At 36.9% G+C, this 23,746-nt stretch overlaps 1 protein-coding gene across 13 annotated transcripts in view; it reads right to left on the minus strand.

The window, feature by feature from the left end:
- Positions 1 to 23,746, minus strand: part of Boll (boule homolog, RNA binding protein) — a 128,984-nt gene that overhangs the window by 76,603 nt on the left and 28,635 nt on the right. For 11 of the 13 annotated variants that reach the window (XR_001839681.3, XR_005488953.2, XM_006244941.5 and 8 more), the window contains one exon: positions 16,197 to 16,268. Coding sequence is in view for 11 of the 13 variants with exons in the window: in XM_006244941.5 (XP_006245003.1) it covers positions 16,197 to 16,268 (72 nt within the window). In the remaining 2 variants the exon portion in view is untranslated. Of the gene's footprint in view, positions 1 to 391; positions 985 to 12,763; positions 13,137 to 16,196; positions 16,269 to 23,746 lie in introns of those variants that run through there. The other 2 variants (XM_063267602.1, XM_039084087.2) reach the window with 2 other exon arrangements.

Here is a 23,746-nt window from a genome sequence, read left to right on the forward strand (position 1 = left end):
ATTTCCACACAAAAGATTAGAGTTGAACTTTCAAAGCACATACATAAGCCAAGTCAAAATGATTGGAGCCCTAAACACAAAAGCTAAAATAGTACAATTCCTAGAAGAATTAGAATCTGAAGGTGGAAATCTTTGTGACTCTGAATTAGGCAATGCTTTAAAAGTCATGCTTTACAAATACACCTAACAAAGGAAAAATACTAACAAAAGTTGAAAAATAGGACCTCATAAAAACTTAAAACTTGAAAGCTATAAAGAATACCATCAAAGAAGTGAAATTTAACTCATGAAATGTGAGTAAATATCTACAAATCATATATTTGATATGGAAACTTTATCAAGAATATATGAAAACATTATTTTTTATGTGTAATTTTGGTGATTCAACACAGGCCTCGTGAATATTTTGCAAGCATGAGAGTCACACTCCAGGTCACAAAAGAATATAAAAGCTCGCTTTTTAAAATTTTTTTAAGGATATACATCAATACAGAATCCCTTTTTGTTTTTTTGCTTATCATAAAGAGGTATTGGGATTTTCTTTTTACTGAGATGCAGGGAATTAGTTTTGCATTTGCAGTGTACAGGTCAAGAAAAGGAGGCTGTTATTCTCTGGAGTTGGTTTTACCATAGACTAGCTACAGTATAGACTTCCCTACTTCTGAACATTAACTTAAAAAATTATGTTTGAGCAAGATGGCATTTAATGTCCTTTCTGGTCTAATTCTTTGAAGACATAAGAATTTTCCTCCTACAGTATTTTAAAGTGTGATTTACTTGTACAAAGGTGTTTCATTGTGTTACTTCCATATAGGCATATAAAGTACTTTATCATCATCGCCCTATACTGTCTATCCCAATTCTTTTTCCTTGTTCTACACAGTTCATAGTTCTTTTAAGCAGATTTAAAAGATATGCCTTTTCTTTTCTTTTGTGGGTCTGGATTATTTCTTTAACATGCTGATCTTCGTTCCATCCAGTTTCCTGCAAAAGACATAATTTCATTCTTCTATATGGTGAAGTAAACTCCATTATGCACATATGTGCTACATTTTCTTTATGCGCTGATCAATTCTAGACAGATTCCATGTAATGGTGTAGCATAGTTGAAGTATAAGGTAGTTTTATTTTTAGAAGAAGTTCCACACCAATTTCCATAGTGGCTACACTAATAATACACATACTCTCCAACAGAGAATAAGGGTTCCTTTCCTTTACAGTTGCCAGCATTGTTATTGTTGTTTTCTGATAGTAGACATTCTGACTCTGATGAAATTGAATCTCACTGTAGTTTTGATTTGTATTTTTCTGATGGGTAAGTCTGAACCTTCTGTTTCATGCATTTATTGACTATTTGTAGTTTTTTCTCCTGAAAAGTGTCAGTTTATTTCTACTGCCCATTTATTTACCAGACTGTTTGCTTTTTTGTCATTTATATTTTAAATATCAGTCTCCTGCTTGATTCATTTTTCAGTTAGTCCATTTCAGCATTCTCTTTGTCGATATCCAGTTTCCTTTGCACCACTTATTAAAGAGGCTGTGTTTTTCCAATGTCAAGACTCAGGTAAAAGTAGCTTCTTGGACTTATTTCTAGACCTTCTCAGGCTATTCCATTGGTCTGTGTGTTGATTTTCTGACAGAATTTTATTATTCCTGTTAATACAGTTTTATAAAATAAACTAAGGCATTGGATGACTCCTGCATTGCTCCTTTTACTCAATATTGCTTTGAATATTTGCAGTATTTTATATTTTCCTATGGGTCCTAGAATTTCCTTTCCTATATCTGTGAAGAATGCCACTGGAAATTTGATGAGAATTACACTGAGTTTATAAATCCTTTTTTGGTAATAGCTCTCTTAACTATTAATTTTATTGATTCATGAACATTATGTAGTTGTTTCCTCTGAATTGAAATAGTTCCTCCTAGAGGGAGAAGATAGACCTATATGACTTAGGATATTAACAAAACTTACAAGGCTAGGAAGCTCACAAAACTTACTGAATCAGGAAACTCAGAAAGTTATTATCCAAGGGTCTCCTCTGAAAGATCACAGAAGCAGTAAAAATTGGTGCAGAAGAGGAGTCTTACTGATGGTGTTGCCTGCAAGTAGTAATGAAGCTTTTGTGTGTTATCATCCATCTTGGGATGAACTTCTTAGTGATGCAGTTGCCTTTGAGTCACCCATGCTCCTGCTAGTAATCCTCCACCCAAGCTTGTATAAGTAACTGTTAAACTCATGGGCTCACCAAGCCAGACTTGGGTTTAGCGGTTTCTTTGGTCTGTCCTTTAGCACCCCACCTGGGGTTAGCAGATGTTTGTCCACTTCTTCACAAGAAAAGTCATAAAACATGATTGGTACCTAAATAGGAACCTGATAGAAATAAAGATGAATTGGACAGAAGCAATTACATGCCATTGCAATGGGTATCACATGTGACTGATTTGAGGGTGGGGCATCTGCAGGGGCAATTCAAACTTGGGGGATGGGATGGTATGCCTCCTTGATGTAGTGGCAGTATCATAGTCCCTGTAATTGGTGTTAAGACTTGGTTAAGAGTACATCATTTAAAAATTTTATTAAGTAAAATAAATTTTAAATCTAAATATATTTTGATCATATTCTTCCTTTCCCCTAAGTCCTTCCAGATCTTTCTTCTTTCCCCATCCTCCCAATTTTTAAGTTTCCTCAAAAAACAAAGAAAACAGTGCAACAACCCCCATCAAATTGAGAAAACAAAGTAAAACCACACACCCAAATAAAAAAGTCACCATACTGTAATTAAATAAAAGCATCTCCCAACAAACAAAAACAAAGAAGAAACAAAAAAACCTGTGAAGTCTATCAAATGTTGGTCAACTATTCCTGAACATGAGGCCTGATATAACAATATAAATATCTGATATACCTAGTATCTATTGTAGAAAACTGATTTCCCCTCTCTCAGCAGGTATAAGTGACAGCTTAATTGTTAACCTTTATTCTAGTGTCTAGGCATTCATTCATTCATTCATTCATTCATTCATTCATTCATTCATTCACCCATCCATCTGCCCATCCATCCATCTGCCCATCCATGTGCCCATCTATCCATCCATCCATCCAAAATATAACAACTTAAAATATAACCAGATAAAACAAAGTATCATATTGAACTTAGACATGACCAACCAACAGAAGGAAAAAGAGCCCAAGAGAAGGTAGAAGAATGAGAGACCCATTTGTTCACAAACTCAGGAATCCCATCAAAACACTAAACTGGAAGTCATAATATATTCACAGAGGATGTGTTATAGACCCATGGAGGTCCTGTGCATGCTGCTTCAGTGTCTATTGAGTTCATATGAGCTTTGCTTATGCTGATTTAGAAGTTTTCTTGTTGTTCTACATGCCCTCTGGTTCTTACACTTTCTGCCTCCTCTTCAGAGTTCTCTGAACTCTGAAGGAGGTTTTTGATGGACACATCCCATTTAGGGCTAAGTGTTCCAAGGTCTCTCACTCAAGAATAGGTCATTCTTAAGGGGAATCTCAGGGTTTCCACTTTCCTCCATGTGTTATAAGGTGGCATTTTATGGGGTCTGCTACAAATATGTGGATATTACCAAATGGCTAATAAAGTAGTGTATGTATTGCAACCCCTAAATGTAACATGTACAGAATGGAATAAGCAGGTTCTTGTTGGTGCACAGCACAAATTAGTTATATATGGGGACAGTAGTTTGGTTTTCCCCCCTTCTTTGTTTTTTTCTTTTGGTTTTCTTTTTGTTTTTTTTTCAGTTGTCTCTGATGCAGCTTATAGGAAGATAATTGTTCTGTTAACTGAATACCACTCTGTAATTTCAAAAAAATTTGTGGCTGTTTTGTTGACATTCTGAATGCCTCTAAGTAAATACAATTTTTAAAATTTCTTTTGGCTAAGATCAAGTGTAAAAAAAGAGTTAAGGAAAAATTTTAATTGAGCAGGTACACCTTGGGACTAGTATGTAACTTTAGTTGCTTTGCTGACTATTGTAGACATGATCTTCATAAGGTAGTAGGGCTCTGATCAGAATTGACAAATACCTCTGGTTCACAGAGTGCTCAAGCGTTCAGGAGGGAAGGATGAGGAAAAGAGACAATAGGAGCTGTGGAAGCATGGCACTGCTTTCTCCGTCTTCTGGCCAGGAGGAACAGTGTTGAGCTGGTTCCATCCATCAGGCGGAAGAGATGCATGGCAATCTTTCAGTGTGTCCCAAGACTGGGTCACAGCCTACCTCATGGAAATAAGTGTGGGTCATAGAGAGGTAGATGGCACAGTATATCCCAGATACTCTGCCTTATTCACTAATACATTTATTTATTGTGTATGGGTGTTTTGCCTGTATGTATATCTTTGCATCATGCATCACGTGTGTGCGTGTAGTATCCACAAAAGTCAGAATACAACATTGTATACTCCAGGACTGGAGTTACAGATAGGTATGAACTGTCATGTGGGTGCTGGCAATGCACTGTGGCCCTCTGGAAGAGCAACTAATGCTCATAACCACTGAGCCATCTCTGTAGTCCTTTTATATTGTATTTGATCTAATTAACATTTTTAATTTTTAATTATATTTTTACTATTAAAACAATTTTAAAATTTAAATATATTTTGATCTTTTTCTTCCCCTCACTCAAGTCTTTCCAGATCCTCTCCCCTTTCCAAATCCACACAAAGAATTTTTAGAGTCTGTTAGTCAACTACTCCTAAACATGTGGTTGATATATATATCTAATATTACTGCATTGGAGAGAGCTGGTTTTCCTTCTTCTAGCAGATTTAAATGACAGTTCAGTTGTTAAACTTCACCCTGGTGATTAGGTTTTTATTCATTCACTTGTTCAGCTAGACTTCTCTTTTACAATGTTCATCACCTACTTTCTGTATATTAGGAGGTACCATAAATGGTTGAGGAGCTCACAAGCCTCCAGGGTGAACCTATAACTATAATTCTGCTAAATGGAATCATATCAAACTACTTTCCAAGTTTTTATTTCTACATACAGATTAGTTCAGGTCTTAAAATATTTGTGTATGTGTCTGTGTACATGTGCAGTGGGCAGTGGTTAATAGAGAAACAACTGGTCTAAGTGCAGAGCATGTCTCAGTAGTATGCTCAGTCACAAATGGGACACCTGTATCTATCTCCTTCCAAGGCTCAGGGACTGTTACAGAAAAGGGTGAAAAGCTTCTAAGAGCCAGAGGTCTAGGAGGACAGGGGCAAAACACTCTACTGGATACAACAAGACCAGTTTACTTATGAACTCACAGTAGCTGTGCTTGCCACAAGACAGGCAAATCAACATTCTATCATGAAACTGGGAGGAGCTCATGAATTCCTTTCCTCAACTGAAGAGCTATTGAGAGTTGATGGCTTCTGGGAGAAAGCTAGTCTTTTTTTTTTCTTTTCTTTCAGGGTATGGTTCCCAGTAGGTCAACCACATGTCAGCAGATAGTTCCACACCCATGAGTATATGAGCAGCACAAATGTGACTCAGTGGGACAGAGAGAGAGAAAGAGGGAGGGAAAGAGGAAGAGAGGGAGAGAGGGACAGAGGGAGGGGAGAGAGAGAGAGAGAGAGAGAACACACAAGGGGAGGCGGTAGGGGCAGGTGGGTTGGGAGCTAGATATGAGAAGAGTCAGGGAGAGGAGGTAGCAAATAATTAAAATACAGTGCATGAAAATATCAAAGACTTAATAAAAATATTGTACAAAGAATAGCAGTTATACTTCTTTCTTCTTCTATGTCCATGTATTTTTACTTTTGGTATTTCACTGCTATTAGAAATGTTCTGTATGTTTTGTTTGTACTTTAAAATTTCTTTGTCTACCTTGTTTTCAAGTTCTTTTTTTTTCTAGAGCTGAGGACTGAACCCAGGGCCTTGCGCTTGTCTACCACTGAGCTAAATCCCCAACCCTTGTTTTCAAGTTCTAATATTCTATCTTCACTTGTCCAATCTACTGTGAGGGTTAAGTATGTTTCCATTTGAATTTCTGAGCCTTTGATTTTCAAAATTTCAATTTAATTTTCCTTCTTTGCTTCATTTAATTCTTCTTTTATATTCTTCATTGGTATCTTAATTTTATTCAGCATTTTGTAATCTTTGAATTCACTCAATGTTTGCTGTATGTAATTTTATTGATCATTAAAAAGTGTATATGCGTGTATGTGCCTGTTTGCTTGTATATACAAGTGTGTGCTGGCTGTGGAGGCCAGAAAGTGGCATTGAATCTCCTGAAACTGGAGTAATAAGTAGGGGTGTATTACCCAAAGTGGGTGATAGGAACTGAACCCAGGTTCTCTGCAATAGCAGCAGGTACTTTTAATTGCCAAGACATCTTTCCAGGCCTCTCATTAATAATTTTTATAGTATTTCTTTTGAATTCATTAAGATACCATCCATCTGACTATCATTGACAGTTCTTTATTATGAAAATTTAAGTTTTGGAGGAGCCATTTTGCCACAGATTGTTTTTTTTAATTTTATTTTTGATATTTTATGTATTTACATTTTAAATGTTACCCCCTTTCCCTCCTTCTCCCTGATTTTATGAGGATGCTCCCAATCCCACCCACCCACATCAACCTCAATGCCTTCACATTACCCTACATTGGAAAAACTAGTCTTCATAGGACCAATGGCTTTTCCTCCTTTGGATACTAGAAAATGCTATCCTCTGCTACATATGTTGTTGGAGTCATGGGTCCCTCCATGTGTACTCACTGGTTGGTGGTTTAGTCCCTGGGAGCTCTGGTGGGGTCTGGTTGGTTGATACTGCTGTTCTTCCTACGGGGTTGCAAACCCCCTTAGCTCCTTCATTCTTTTCTCTAACTCCTCCATTGGAGTCCACTAGTTCAGTCCAATGGTTAGCTCCAAGCATCCTCATTTGTTATGCATAGGGGTCTGGCAGAGCCTCTCAGGACACACTGTTATCTGGTTCCTGTGAGCAAGCACTTCTTGAAATTAGCAATTAGTGACTGGGTTTGATGGCTGCATATGGAATGGATTCCCAGATGGGGCAGTCTCTGGATGGCCTTTCCTTCAGTCCCTGCTTCACTCTTTGTCCTTGTATATCCCGAGTAGTCTGTTCTTCCATCTAAGAAGGAATGAAGCATCCATACTTGGTCTTCCTTCTTCTTGAGCTTCATATGATCTGTGAATTTTTTCAAGCTTTTGGGCTAATAGCCACTTATCAGTGAGTGCATACTATGTGTGTTCTTTTGTGACTGGGTTACTTCACACGAGATATTTTCTAGTTCCATCTATCTGCCTAAGAATTTCATGAAGTCATTGTTTTTAATAACTGAGCGGTATACCATTGTGTAAATGTACCACATTTTCTGTACCCATTCCTCTGTTAAAGGACATCTGGGTTATTTTCAGCTTCTGGCTATTATAAATAAGGCTGCTATGAATATAGTGGAACACGTGTCCTTGTTATATGTTGGAGCGTCATTTGGGTATATGCCCAGAAGTGGTATAGCTGGGTCCTCAGGTAGTACTATGTCCAATTTTCTGAGGAACCTCCAGAATGATTTACAGAGTGGTTGTACCAGCTTACAATCCCACCAACAGTGGAGGAGTGTTCTTCTTTCTCCACATCCTCACGAGCATCCGTTATCACCTGAGTTTATCTTAGCCATTCTGACTGGCGTGAGGTGGAATCTCAGGGTTGTTTTGATTTGCATTTCCCTGATGACTAAGGATGTTGAACATTTAAGTACTTCTCAGCCATTCGATATTCCTCAACTGAGAATTCTTTGTTTAGCTCTGCACCCCATTTTTAATAGGGTTATTTGAATTTTTGGAGTCTAACTTCTTGGGCTCTTTGTAGATATTATACATCTATTGAATAGGTATAGACCTATTTCTAATCTGTTAATTCCCGTTTTGCCATATTTAGAGTGTTCTTTGCCTTATAGAAGCTTTGCAATTTTATTAGCTCCCATTTGTCAATTTTTAATCTTAGAGCATGAGACATTGGTGTTCTATTTAGGAAATATTCCCCTGTGCCTATATGTTTGAGGCTCTTCCTCACTTTCTCTCCTATTAGTTTCAAGTGTATCTGGTTTTATGTGGAGGTCCTTGATCCACTTGGACAGGAGATAAGAACAGGTCAATTTGCATTCTTCTACATGCTGACCTCCAGTTGAGCCAAAAATTTGTTGAAAAGGCTGCCCTTTTTCCATTGGATGGTTTTGGTTCCTTTGTGAAAGATCAAGTGACCATAGGAATGTGGGTTCATTTCTGGGTCTTCAATTCTATTTCCTTGATCTACCTGTCTGTCTCTGTACCAATACCATACAGTTTTAATCACTATTGGTCTGTAATACAGCTTGAGGTCAGGGATGTTGGTTCCCCCAGAAGTTCTTTTATAGTTGAGAATAGTTTTCGCTATCTTGAGTTTTTTTGCTTTTCCAAATGAATTGAAAAATTGCTCTAATTTTATGAAGAACTGATTTGGAATTTTGATGAGGGATTGCATTGAATCTGTAGATTGCTTTTGGCAAGATAGCCATTTTTACTAGATTAATCCTGCCAATCCATGTGCATTGGAGAACTTCCCATTTTCTGAGAACTTAGATTTCTTTCTTCAGCGACTTAAAGTTCTTGTCATACAGATCTTTCACTTTCTTGGTTAGAGTCACACCAAGGTATTTTATATTATTTGTGGCTATTGTGAAGGTTGTCATTTCTCTAATTTCTTTCTCAGCCTGTTTACCCTTTGAATAGAGGAGGGCTATTGATTTAATTTTATATCCAGACACTTTGCTGAAGTTGTCTATCAGTTGTAGGAGTTCTCTGGTGGAATTTTTGGGGTCATTTAAGTATACTACCATATCATCTGCAAATAGTGATATTTTGACTTCTTCCTTTTCAATTTGTTTCCCTTTGACCTCTTTTCATTGTCTTATTGCTCTGTCTAGGACTTGGAGTACTATACTGAATAGGTAGGGAGAGAGTGGGTAGCCTTGTCTCGTCCCTGATTTTAGTGAGATTGCTTCAAGTTTCTCTCCATTTAGGTTGATGTTGTCTACTTGTTTTGTTGTATTTTGCCTTTACTATGAATAAATATGGGCCTTGATTTCCTGATCTTTCCAAGATGTTTATCATGAAGGGGTGTGGAATTTTGTCAAATGCTTTCTCAGCCTCTAATGAAAAGATCGTTTTTTTTTTTTCCTTCAGTTTGTGTATATAGTGGATTACACAAATGGGCTTCCATTGAACCATCCTTGCATCCGTGGAATGAAGCCTACTTGACCATGGTGAATGATTGTGTTGATGTGTTTTTGAATTCGGTTTGTGAGATTTTATTGAGTATTGTGCATTGATCATTATGAGGGAGATTGGTCTGAAGTTCTCTTTGTTGGGTCTTTGTGTGGTTTGGGTATAAGAGTAACTGTAGCTTCAAAGAACAAATTGGGTAGTGTTCCTTTTGTTTTTATTTTTTGGAAAAGTTTAAGGATTGTTGTTATTAGGTATTCTTTAAAAGTGTGATAGAATTCTGCACTAAATCCATATTGTTCTGGGCTTTTTTTTTGGTTGGGAGATTTTTTTAATGACTGCTTCTATTTCTTTAGGGGTTATGGGACTGTTTAGATGGTTTCTCTGATCCTGATTTACCTTCGGTAACTGCTGTTTAGAAAATTGTCCCTTTCCTCCAGATTTTCCAGTTTTATTGAGTATTGGCTTTTGTAGTAGGATCTGATGATTTTTATGGATTTCCCCAGTTTCTCTTGTTATGTTTCCCTTTTCATTTCTCATTTTGTTAATTTGGATATGTCTCTGTGCCCTCTGGTTAAGCTGGCTAAGGGTTTATCTATCTTGTTGATTTTCTCAAAGAACTAGCTCCTGGTTTTGTTGATTCTTTGTCTAGTTCTTTTTGTTTCTACTTGTTTGATTTCTGCCCTGAGTTTATTTCCTGCCTTCTACTCCTCTTGGGTATATTTGCTTCTTTTTGTTGTAGAGCTCTCAGGTATGCTGTCAAATTGTCAGTGTATGCTCTCTCCAATTTCTTTTTGGAGGCACTCAGGGCTATGAGCTTTCCTCTTAGCACTGCTTTCATTGCATCACATAAGTTTTGGTATATTGTGCCTTCATTGTCATTAAATTCTAAAAAGTCTTTATTTCTTCCTTGACCAACTTTGCCTTGAGTACAGTGTTCTTTAGCTTTCATGCGTATGTGGGTTTTCTGTTGATTTTTGTTAGTGAAGACCAGCCTACTTCCATGGTGATCTGAGAGGATACATGGATTATTTCAGTCTCCTTGTATCTATTAGGCTGATTTTGCCTCCAATTATATGTTTAACTTTTGAGAAGGTACCATGAGGTGCTGAGAAGGTATATTCTTTTGTTTTAGGATTAAATGTTCTATAGATGTCTGTTAAATCCATTTGGTTTATAACTTCTGTTAGTTTCAATGTGTTTCTGTTTAGTTTGATTCCATGATCTGTCCATTGATGAGAGTGTTGAGTTGAAGCCTATTACTGTGTGTGGTGCAACGTATGTTTTGAGCTTTAGTATCGTTTCTTTTATGAATGTGGGCGCCCTTGTATTTGGAGCACAGTTGTTCAGAATTGAGAATTGATCTTGGTAGATTTTTCCACTGATGAGTATGAAGTGTCCTTTCTTATCTTTTGGTTGAAAGTCGACTTTTATTTGATATTAGAATGGCTACTCCAGCTTGTTTCTTGTGACCATTTGCATGGAAATATTTTTTTCCAGTCTTTTACTGTTAGGTAGTGTGTGTCTGTCTTTGTCACTGAGGTGTGTTTCCTGTATGCAGCAAAATGCTGGCTCCTGTTTACATATTCAGTTTGTTAGTCTATGTCTATTGGGGACTCAAGTCCGTTGATGTTGAGATAATAAGGAATAGTGATTGTTTCTTGTTATTTTTTGTTGTTAGAGGTGGAATTATGTTTGTGTTGCTATCTTCTTTTGGGTTTGTAGCAAGATGATTACTTTCTTGCTTTTTCTAGGGTGTAGTTTCCCTTCTTTTGTTGGAGTTTCCCATCTATTATCCTTTGTAGGGTTGGATTTGTGAAAAGATATTGTGTAAATTTGGTTTTGTTTTGGAATATCTTGATTTCTCCATCTATATTGAGAGTTTTGCTAGATAGAGTAGCCTGGGCTGGCATTTGTGTTCTCTTAGGGCCTGTATGACATCCGCTCAGGATCTTCTGGCTTTCATAGTCTCTGGTGAGAAGTCTGGTGTAATTCTGATAGGTCTGCCTTTATATGCTACTTGACCTTTTCCCCCTACTGTTTTTAATATTGTTTTGTGCATTTGTTGTTTTGACTATTATGTGACAGGAGGAATTTCTTTTCTGGTCCAATCTATTTGGAGTTCTGTAGGCTTCTTTTATGTTCATGGGCATTTCTTTCTTTAGTTTAGGGAAGTTTTCTTCTATAATTTTGTTGAAGATATTTACTGGCTCTTTAAGTTGGGAATCTCTGCTGTCTTTTATACCTATTATTCTTAGGTTTGGTCTTGACTGTGTCCTTGTTTTCCTGGGTGTTTTGGGTTAGGAGCCTTTCGTCTTTTGCATTTTCTTTGACTATTGTGTCAATATTTTCTATGGTATCTACTGCCCCTGAGATTCCCTCTTCAATCTCTTGTATTCTGTTGGTGATGGTTGCATCTATGACTCCTGATCTCTTTCCTAGGTTTTCTATCTCCAAGGTAGTCTTTCTTTGTGATTTCCTTATTGTTTCTGTTTTCTTTTTTAGATCCTGGATGGTTTTGTTCAATTCCTTCACCTGTTTGGTTGTGTTTTCCTGTAATTTTTTATGGGATTTTTGTGTTTTCTCTTTAAGGGCTTCTACCTGTTTACCTGTGTCCTCCTGTATTTCTTTAAGGGAGTTATTTATGTCCTTCTTAAAGTTCTCTATCATCATCATGAGATGTGATTTTAAATATGAATCTTGCTTTTCCAGTGTGTTGGGGTATCCAGTATTTGCTGTGGTGGGAGAACTTGGTTCTGATATTGCCAAGTAGTCTTGGTTTCTGTTGCTTAGGTTCTTGTGTTTGCTTCTCGCCATCTGGTTATTTCTGATGTTAGTTGGTCTTGCTCTTTCTAGTTGGAGTTTGTTTCTCTTATGTGCCTGTGAGGCTGTGATCTTAGCAGTGAGTGTGCTCTTGGGAGACCAGTTCTCTCTGGGCAGATTTTGGGTTTGGAGCATTGTGGGACAGCCCCAGCTCTGGACGGAAGTTGGAGACTGGAAGGGCCCTGTTCCAGGCTGCCCTGCATGCCCTGTGTGTTCCTGGCATGTCTCTCCTGGACAGTCAATGGAGAGAAAGTGGTGTCCTGCCTGTGTGCTATGGGGTTAGGAGGAAGAATGCTCCTTGCAGACCAGCTCTCTGTGGGCAGGTTTTGTGTCCGAGGGCTGTGGAACAGCTCCAGCTCTGTTTCCAGATGGAGACTGCGGCTCCTCAGCCTTGTGCACTCCTGGCAGGTCTCTCTTTGGATGGTCCTTTTTTTTTTGTCTTAAGTGTCTTTATTAGGATTTGAATATATGCAGCCAAGTCATTTGCTAGAGGCTTTAATTTCCTGTACCCTTTCAGTTGCAAAACTTAGAATGTTCAGGTCTGATTAGTCTGTGGCAGGACTGAGGTTAAGTTTTCCATATTTGTGCTATCAATGGTGTTTAGTACCCAACCATTTATCCAGCATGCTTACTAAGTAAGCCACATATCTGGTTTGAAGAACAGAAACTGATAAAACCATCAATCAATACTTTTATTTTTTTTTAAAAAAAATTTTATTGGATTTTTTAAATTCACATTTCAAATGTTATCCCCTTTCCCGGTTTACTGTCCATAACACCCCTATCCTATCCCCCCTCCCCTTCTTCAATAAGGGTGTTCCCCCTCCCCAACCACTCACCCCTTCCCGTCTCCCGCCCTGACATTCCCTTATACTGGGGGGTCCAGCCTTGGCATGACCAAGGGCTTCTCCTCCCACTGGTGCCCAACAAGGCCATCCTCTGCTACATATGCAGCTGGAGCCATGGGTCTGTCCATATGTACTCTTTGGGTAGTGGTTTAGTCCCTGGGAGCTCTGGTTGGTTGGTATTGTTGTTCTTATTGGGTTGCAAGCCCCTTCAGCTCCTTCAACAGAGGAATGGATACAGAAAATGTGGTACATCTACACAATGGAGTACTACTCAGCTATCAGAAACAATGACTTTGTTAAATTCATTGGCAAATGGATGGAACTATAAAATATCATCCTGAGTGAGGTAACCCAATTAAACACACACACACACACACACACACACACACACACACACACACACAGAGTATACACTCACTGATAAGTGGATATTAGCCCAGAAGTTCGAATTACCCAAGATACAATCCACAGACCACATGGAGCAACCCAGACAATATCATCTTTAATTTTATAATTAGTTTTAAAGTCAGAATCAGAGTATAAAATTAAATTATATTAGAGTTTCTAAAATTACATATGATATGTGAGGTTAGCCATATCAGTAATTGGTTAATAAAGGAGTGGGACTCAGGTATAAACAAAACCCAACTTTACTCTTTCTCATTTTGGTAGTTTAACAGTAACTATGCAACATAAATTTTAAGTTTCAGAAGTGGTTTTACAATATTTTGGGCAGTTATTTTAAATGGTGTGGTGCCTAAAGATCTGTCTTTACAGTCTCTGCTGAAATTCCGTGATGGTTTAGAAAAGTCATGCTATAACATGCAACAACTATGTTGTTCTTCCTTGTTCCTGGACTTTACTAAAGGCAGATTACTGTTTTTGGAGTTTTCCAGATTCAAATTGCAGATGTCTTGTATGGAACTTTATTATGTTCTTTGACAATAATATTATGAACTTTTATCCATAGGTCATGTTGGTCACCTGTAAGTTTTTTGGGAAGTTTCTTCTGTCAGGTTTACAACTTGTTTTGAGGAAACATGAACCTCTGCTCCAACATATTCCTACTACAGACTTCCCTGGTTCTACCAACATGAACTTTTGCTGTTTCTTTGAAGATCAAGGCCCAAAGTACAAAGAAGCCCAAGGACTCAGGTGATAGATTCTAAGTTCCCATAGTTACTCTCTGAGGTCCTCATTAATTGGATGAAAAGATGTAGAAATGCAATAGTAACCTAACAAATCTTTGGTACTAATCTTCCATTATGAATCTCAGATTCCTCTTACATGTGATCTAGATGGGCAATAAATTAAATGTTTCAGAAGCGGTTTTACAATATTTTGGGCAGTTATTTTAAATGGTGTGGTGCCTAATAGTCTTTAGAGTCTGCTGAAATTCCATGATGGTTTAGAAAATTCATGCTACAAATATATTCAAAATAAAACCATTGAGCTACTTTCATTTTTTCTAAGTAGAGAAAATATCTTAGTTTATTAGCACAAAACAATTAAAATTAAGATTAATTAAAATACCATTAAAAAGTAAGCCTAATACTAGGGAAATTGAGAGTTCGGTAGTTAAGAGCACTTTCTGCTCTACCAAAGGTCTCAGCTTCTGTTTCCAGTCACTCCACTTCCAGGGGAATCTGACTCACTATTCTGGCCAACAAAGGGAGAAACATGCAAAACATGCAAAAACACTCATACAATAGAATAATATAATTTAACAAATATAATTGAAAAGGATTATAGATAATTAACAACTATTTTTCTTTCTTTCTTTTTTTTTAGATAGGACCTCAAATTTCTCAGACTGGCCTCCATTATCTTTATAATCAAGAAAGATTTTGAACTTCTGATCCCTCTCAAGTGCAGGGATTGCAAGTGTAGGTCACCACTTTCAATACAGGTGGTGCTGAGGATAGAACATGGGCTTCATGAATGCTAGGCAGTCACTCTATCAATATCCCCTGCCTTTTCTTCTTTCTTTTCTCTTTCCCTATTCCCCTTTTTTTTCCTTCTTTTCACACTGCTAGAAATAAAATCCAGGGCCTTACACATGCTGAAGATGAATTTTATTACTGAATTTCATTATAAGCCTTTCACATTTCATATGGGTGTGTTTAAAAGTACAAAAAGAAAAAAAATAACAGAAGACAAAAGTTTTTCTACTACTGTAGAAGTATGAAATGCAAAAGTCACAGGTTGAAAAAACTTTTTAAAGACTATTTTAATATTTTAAAGTGTGCATGCAGGCCATAAAATCTTTTAGAATTACACAACCTTTGAATTTGAAGGCAACCATAGATATTACATAAATAATATGGCTATATCAATAAGACTTTCTTTATAAGAGTAAGTTGTTACCAAAATTTTGTCTAGACATCATTGTTGACCTTGTCAAAAATTAAAATGATCTGACATTATATCATAGTTCTTTCATTCCCAATCTCTGACTAGAATTGAAGTTGAGTGCTGGTTAACTAAAGGAGGCCACCAAAATACTTAACTTATCATAACATACATTGATCATTTCAATATATACTGTGTTATATGTAACAATCACAATTAAAAGCAATATAAAAAGTTCAATGCCTGTATATGGCTTTGTGAATTACTGGTAAAGATTTTTGTTTGTGTGGTGCTGGAAATGGAACCCAGGGCACTATAGATGAAAGCATCCTACCATTGAGCACTATCCTAGCCTATTAAAAAAGTTTTAGAATAAATTTTGAACAGATGAGAATTGAATTCATTGCATTTGTGGAAAGGAAGCAAATTCATCCCTTTTCAAGACTTAACTACTATCATTTCCAAATTAGTCTTTGCACATAAAAGAAAAAAAAACAAAATCTATACCTGAAATATTGAACTTTTGAAAATTCCATACTAGGGTTCAAACCCTGTTCCTCCTACATGCTAAGCATTCACTTTATTCTAGAGCTACTTTCTCAGTACAGAGATGTGTGTGTGTGTGTGTGTGTGTGTGTGTGTGTGTGTGTGCGCGCGCACGTGCGTGCATGCGTGCGTGTGCGTGTGTTATCTGTGTGTACATATGAGGAGGCTATGGGGTAAGACATCTTTCTCTTTTTTTTAAGGCAGTATCTCTGATAGCCAGATTGGCCAGCAAGTGAGCTCAAGAATCTGTCTGTCTCTGTCCCTGCAATACCAGGTTACAAGGACACAGCCACACACTGAGGTCTTTGAGCAGTAAATGTACTGAGCCATTTCCCTAGGTCTCTCAGCCCAGAGGTTCTAGTAAACTCAATGCCTACCTGGTAGTGATATGCAGGCTGTTGATAAACTGGCTGAGCCACCATTACAGGAGAACTAGATATGGAACGTGACTGTGGAAGAAAACAAAATTTACTTTAGAAAACACCCTTCATAATAATTTGATATTGAATTATCACATAAGCTCAGTAAGCTTTGGTTACTGATTAAAACATTATTTTTTCTTCCTCTTGTTACTATTGTTACCAACTTTTTTTTAACCTACTTATTAAAATCACCAGTTTTCCTACGTGACTTTACTTCCATAGTAATATTGAAACAACTACAAGCAAAGTTTCTTTATCTGAAACTTACCACCTCCAAGGGGTATGAAAATAAAGTCTATGAAGACATATAGAAAAAAATGGCACCTGAATTAAGAATCATGACCTATTTCTACTGTAGAAAGCAGAAGCAGTCCCATAATCCCCAAAGAAATAGAAGCAGTCATTAAACGTCTCCCAGCCAAAAAAAAGTCCAGGACAATATGGGTTTAGTGCAGAATTTTATCAAACCTTCAAAGAAGACCTAATACCAATACTCTTCAAACTATTCCACAAAATAGAAACATTAACCAATTATTTCTATCAAGCCACAATTATGCTTATACCTAAACCACACAAAGACTCAACAAGGAAAGAGAACTTCAGATCCATTGCCCTTATGAATATCAATGCCAAAATATTCAATAAAAATGTTTGCAAACCGAATCCAAGAGCACATCAAAACAATCATTCACCATGATCAAGTAGGCTTCATCCCAGGGATGGAGGGATGGTTCAATATACGAAAATCCATCAACATAATCCACTATATAAACAAATTCAAAGAAAACCCACATGATCATCTCATTAGAGGCTGAAAAAGCCTTTGACAAAATACAACAACCCTTCATGATAAAAGTCTTAGAAAGATCAGGAATTCAAGGCCCATCCTTAAACATAGTAAAAGCATTGTAGAGCAAAACCAGTGACAACATCAAACTAAATGGAGAAAAACTTGAAGCAATCCCACTAAAACCAGGGATGAGACAAGGCTGCCCACTCTCTCCCTACTTATTCAATATAGTATTTGAAATCCTAGCCAGAGCAATTAGATAACAATAGTATGTCAAAGGGATAGAAATTGGAAAGGAAGAAGTCAAACTATCATATTGCAGATGATATGATAGTATACTTAAATGACCCCCAAAATTCCACCATACTACTCCTACAGCTGATAAACAACTTCAGCAAAGTAGCTGGATATAAAATTAACTCAAACAAATCAGTAGCCTTCCTCTACTCAAAGGATAAAGAGGTTGAGAAAGAAATTAGGGAAACTACACCCTTTACAATAGCCACAATTAATATAAAAGCCCTTGGTGTGACTTAATTAAGCAAATTAAAGATCTGTTTGACAAGAACATCAAGTCCCTGAAGAAAGAAATTGAAGATCTCAGAAGATGGAAGACCTCCCATGCTTATGGACTGGCAGGATTAATATAGTAAAAATGGCCATCTTACTTAAAGCAATCTACAGATTCAATGCAATCCTGATAAAAATTCGCACTTAATTCTTCACAGACTTAGAAGGAGCAATTTTCAAATTTATTTGGAATAACCAAAAACCCATGATAGTGAAAACTATTCTCAACAATAAAAGAACTGGGGAATTAACATCTCTGACCTCAAGCTGTATTACAAAACAATTATGATAAAAACTGCATGGTACTGGTATAGAGACAGACAGGCAGGTAGAATAATGGAATAGAATTGAAGACACAGAAATGAACCCACACACCTATGGTCACTTCATCTTTGAAAAAGGAGCTAAAACTATCCAGTGGAAAAAAGATAGCATTTTCAACAAATGGTGCTGGTTCAACTGGAGGTCAGTATGTAGAATGCAAATCTAATCCATTCTTACCCCCCTGTACAAAGTTTAAATCCAAGTGTATCAAGGGCATCCACATACAACCAGATACACTCAAACTAATAGAAGAAAAAGTGGGGAAGAGTCTTGATCACATGGACACTGGAGAAAATTTCCTGAACAAAACACCAATGGCTTATGCTTTAAGATCAAGAATCAACAAGTGGGACCTCATAAAACTGGAAAGCGTCTGTAAGGCAAAGGACACTGTCAGGACAAAACAGCAACCAACAGATTGGGAAAGATCTTTACCAATCCTGCATCTGATAGAGGGCTAATATCTAAAATATACAAGGAACTCAAGAAGTTAGACCCCAGATAGCCAAATAACCCTATTAAAAAGTGTGGTACAGAGCTAAACAAAGAATTCTCAGCTGAAGAATATCTAATGGCTGAGAAGTACCTAAAGAAATGCTCAACATCCTTATTCATCAGGGAAATGCAAATCAAAACCCTGAGATTGTTTTGATTTGCATTTCCCTCACACCAGACAGAATGGATAAGATAAAAAACTCAGATGACAACAGATACTGGTGAGGATGTGGAGAAAGAGGAACACTTCTCCATTGTTGGTGGAATCGAAAATTGGTACAACCACTCTGGAAATCAGTCTGGTGGTTCATCAGAAAATTGGACATTGCACTACCTGAGGACCCAGCTGTACCACTCCTGGGCATATACCCAAAAGATGCTCCAATATGTTCCACTATGTTCATAGCAGGCTTATTTATAATATCCAGAAGCTCAAAAGATCCCAGATGTCGTTCAAGAGTGGAATGGATACAGAAAATGTGGTATATTTACAATGAAGTACTACTCAGCTATTAAATACAATGACTTCATAAAATTCTTAGGCAAATGTGTGTTTGAGTAAAGTTTTATCAATGTGGTTGCCCTTGGATTTGGAGCATAGATGTCCAGAATTGAGAGTTCATTTGGTAGATTTTTCCTTAGATGAGTATGAAGTGTCCTTCCTTATCTTTTTTCATAACTATTGGTTGAAAGTAGATTTTATTTGATATTACAATTTTTACTTGAGCTTGTTTCTTAGGACCATTTGCTTGGAAATATTTTTCCAACCTTTTACTCTGTAGTAGTGTCTGTCTTTGTCACTGAGGTGTGTTTCCTGTATGCAGTAAAATGCTGGGTCCTGTTTACGTATCTAGTCTGCTAGTTATCTGCCTTTTTATTGAAGAGTTGAGTCCACTGATGTTAAGCAATATTAAGGAAAACTGATTGTTGCTTCCTCTTATTTTTGTTGTCAGAGGCAGAATTATGTTTCTGTGACTATCTTCTTTTGGGTTTGTTGCAAGATTACTTTCTTCCTTTTTCTAGGGTGTAGTTTCCCTCCTTGTGTTGGAGTTTTCCATCTACTATCCTTTGTAGGGCTGGATTTGTGGAAAGATATTGTATAAATTTGGTTTGTCTTGAAATATCTTGGTTTCTTCATATATGTTAATTGAGAGTTTTGCTGGATAGAGTAGCCTGGGCTGGCATTTGTGTTCTTTTAGGGTCTGCATGACATCTGCTCAGGATCTTCTGGCTTTCATAGTTTCTGGTGAGAAGTCTGTTCTAATTCTGATAGGTCTGCTTTTATGTGGTACTTGACCTTTTTCCCTTACTGCTTTTAATACTCTTTATTTTGTGCATTTGTTGTTTTGACTATTATGTGACAGGAGGAATTGCTTTTCTGGTCCAATCTATTTGGAGTTCTGTAGGCTTCTTGTATATTCATGGGCATCTCTTTCTTTAGGTTAGGGAAGTTTTCTTCTATGATTTTTGTTGAAGATATTTACTGGCCCTTTGAGTTGGGGATCTTTGCTGTCTTTTATACCTATTATTCTTAGGTTTGGTCTTCTCATTGTGTCCTTGTTTTCCTGGATGTTTTGGGTTAGGAGCTTTTTGCATTTTCTTTGACTATTGTGTCAATGCTTTCTATGGTATCTTCTGCCCCCGAGATTGTCTCTTCAATCTTTTGTATTCTATTGGTGATGTCTGCATCTATGACTCCTGATCTCTTTCCTAGGTTTTCTATCTCCAGGGTTGTCTCCCTTTGTGCTTTATTGTTTTTGTTTTCATTTTTAGATCCTGGATGGTTTTGTTCAATTCCTTCAATTGTTTGGTTATATTTTTCTGTAATTCCTTACAGGATTTTTGTGTTTCCTCTATAAGGGCTTCTACCTGTTTACCTGTGTCCTCCTGTATTTCTTTAAGGGAGTTCTTTTTATTTTTTAATTAATCACCAAATTAGTTTATTGTGGTGTTAAATTCAAAGTTCAGTGGTTTGCTGCTAGCATTGACCTCTGTATTGAACATGCTTTTGATGTGTCTTTCAGGAGAGATTTATATCCAGTCCCTTTCCACATGCATTTTTTAGCTTCATCAATCTTATCTAGTTTTGGTGGCTGTATATATATGGGCCACGTATGGGTCAGGCTGTGAATCGCCATTCCTTGAATCGCTGCTCTAAACTTTGCTTCCATATCCCCTCTTATAAATATTTTTCCCCCTTTTAAGAAGGAGTGGGAGCATCTGCATTTTGGTCATCCTTCTTCTTGAGCTTCCTATGGTCTGTAGATTGCAAAGGGAGTTCTTTATGTCCTTCTTAAAAGTTCTCTATCATCATCATGAGATATGGTTTTAAATATGAATCTTGCTTTTCCAGTGTGTTGGGGTATCCAGCATTTGTTGTGGTGGGAGAACTTGGTTCTGATGATGCCAAGTAGTCTTGGTTACTTTTGCTTAGGATCTTGTGTTTGTCTCTAGCCATCTGGTTATCTCTACTGTTAGTTGGTCCTGCTGTTTCTGACTGGAGTCTGTCTCTCCTGTGAGCCTATGGTCTTATGTATGTCAGCACTCCTAGGAGACCAGTTCTTTCCAGGCAGGATTGTGTGTGAAGAACTGTGCTATAGGGTTAACTCTGGGATGCTGATTGAAACCTGTAGGATCTCTAGGTGCTGTGTGGTCTCTTCGAGGGTTGTTCTTTGTCCAGTTATTGGGGCAAAAGTGTTGATCTCACCTGTCAACTTAGGAGTGTCAGCACTCTTGGGATTCAGTGTGGGATTTGGGTATGGGGAGCTGTGCCACAGGGTTGAGTCTGGGGTGCAGATGGAGATCAGAGGATTTAATATTTCTTAATCTATTTTAAAAGGTAGAAACAGAAGGAACACTCCCAACTCTTTCTATGAAGCCATGTTACTATAATATCCCCAATTAGGCAAAGGCATACATACAAAAAAGAAAACTATTATATATCTAATGAGCATAGATTAAAAAAGTTCAATTATATACTTGTAAGCATACCATAAAAATACACCCAAAAGATCATTCACCATTATCAAGTCATCTTTATTCTTGAAATGCAGGGATGTTTCAACACAGTCAAATAAACATGTAATGAATCACCATAAATGGACTTATAGATGAAAATCACATAAACATCTCAGAAGGTACAGAATAACCTTTGATGAAATCCATTATGCTCTCATGATAAAAGTTCTAGAGAATATACAATCAGAGGGAACACAGTTCAACATAATGAAAGCTATACATGAGAATACCACAGCCAAAATCATCCTAGAGAAAATATTGAGGTAATGCCACTAACGTTAGGAATGTGACAAGGCTGGCTATTGTTCTCACCCCTTTCAAGATGGTGCTATAAGTATTAGTTCAAGAAACTATATTTGTGGGTGTCTTAAGAAATCACAAAACTTCTGCTGGAAATTTTGTAGAAATAATAAATAAATTTACTAGTGTGGCAAGATACAGAATCAACTGGTACAAATCAATAGCTTTTTTTTTATATAGAAACAATAAACATACAAAGAAAGAGATCATAGATACATTCCCATTCACAAACGCCTCAAAGAAAAAGTATATAGGAATAAACCTATCCAAGGAACTGAAGAACTTTTATAGTGAGAACTTTAGACCTCTAAAGAAGAGAGATAAAGGCACTAGAAAATGAAAAGACATCAAACTTGTAGATTTGTAAAATTAATATTGTGAAAATAATAATTTTACCAAAATCCACTTATGATTAAACAGAATCCAAATCAAAATTCACATTTCATTCTCCACAAAAATAGAAAAAAAATTAACGTAAAATTCATATGGAATCATAAAAATCTCCAAATAGCCAAAATTCTCAGCAAAAAGAATACTAGAAGGAACTACCATTCCAGATTTCAATATTATATATTAGCTAGATAGAGCTCAAAGCTAAGAGCACTGCCTGCTCTTCTAGAGCATCTGGGTTCAATTACCAGCACCCACATGGCAGCTCACAAATGTGTTTAACTCCAGCTCCAGGGGATATGATACCTTCACATAGTCATATATTCAGGCAAAACACCAGTGTATATAAAATAAACAAACAAACAAACTACACCCACTTAAAAATTGAGTCTGAGACTGAACAGAGAGCTCTCAAAGAAGAAACAAACAGGCCAAAAACATCTCAAAAAATGTTTGTCATCCCTAGTAAATACAGAAATGAAAATCAAAACAACTTTTGAGACTTTATCTTACCTCAGTCAGAGTGGCAAAGATCAACAAAATGACCTACAGCAAAATCTGGAGAGGATATGAGGAAAAAGGAATCCTCATTCACTGATGGTTTGACTGCACGATGGTACAGTCACTATAGAAATCAGTATGGAGAATTATCAAAAAGTTAACAATAAATCTACCATACGACTCAGCTATATCACTCACTGTTGTATGTCCAAAGGACTCCACACCCTACTTCATACTTAGTCATGTTTATTGCTGCTCTCTTCACAACAGCTAGGGAATGGAAGTAACCTGTCCTACCACAGAAAAACTGATAATGAAATGTGGTACTATAATACTATTTAGCTATAAAGAAAAATAAAGTCATAAACTTTGCAGGTAAAGAAATGGAATTATAAAAGGATCATATTGAGTGAGGTAATCTAGACTCAGAAAAACAAATAGCACATTCTCTTTCATTTAAGGCTACTGGCTTCAAATCTCCAGATGTGCGTTTATAACCCAAAGTAACTGCAGAAACCAGCAAAGTAAAAATAGACAATTGCTGGAGATGAGAGGTAACAATAGAGCAGGGAACATCAGGTACACATTATCTGAAGGGGAAAATGTTAAAGGAGGGGAGTCTAAGGATGTGGGAGAAAAATAAGAAGGGCAAAATAACAGTAAGGATGGCTGAAAAGGCTCTAAGAAATCATACTAGTCACAAACTACCTAAAAATAAATATACTACCTAAAATAAAAATCATACTACCTAAAATAAATATAATATATAAATCAGTATATACACGCACAGATACATATGTATTAATGATATATTTCCATTTAGGCTGATAATGTTCCCTCCCGGAGCCAAACACCATTTAATAGAAACCCAAATACCAGTCATGAAAAGCCCTCTTCTGAGTTATTGGTCAAGGTTGTCCAAGAAACTCTAAGAATATTGTGGGCTATTGATAATGCCTTTGACTGTTCAAGGTATGAGATAAATCCCTATTGCTGAAGATACTACACACTGTAGACACAGGGTCCAAAGGTGGATCTGACCTGAAAGCCTCCTTCCTTCCTGAGTTTAAGCTTTCCTGGGACCAGAAGTTGCCATGCATGCTTCCAATGGAAGAAA

Source organism: Rattus norvegicus, chromosome 9, assembly GCF_036323735.1.
Source record: "Rattus norvegicus strain BN/NHsdMcwi chromosome 9, GRCr8, whole genome shotgun sequence".
Lineage (NCBI taxonomy): Eukaryota > Metazoa > Chordata > Mammalia > Rodentia > Muridae > Rattus > Rattus norvegicus.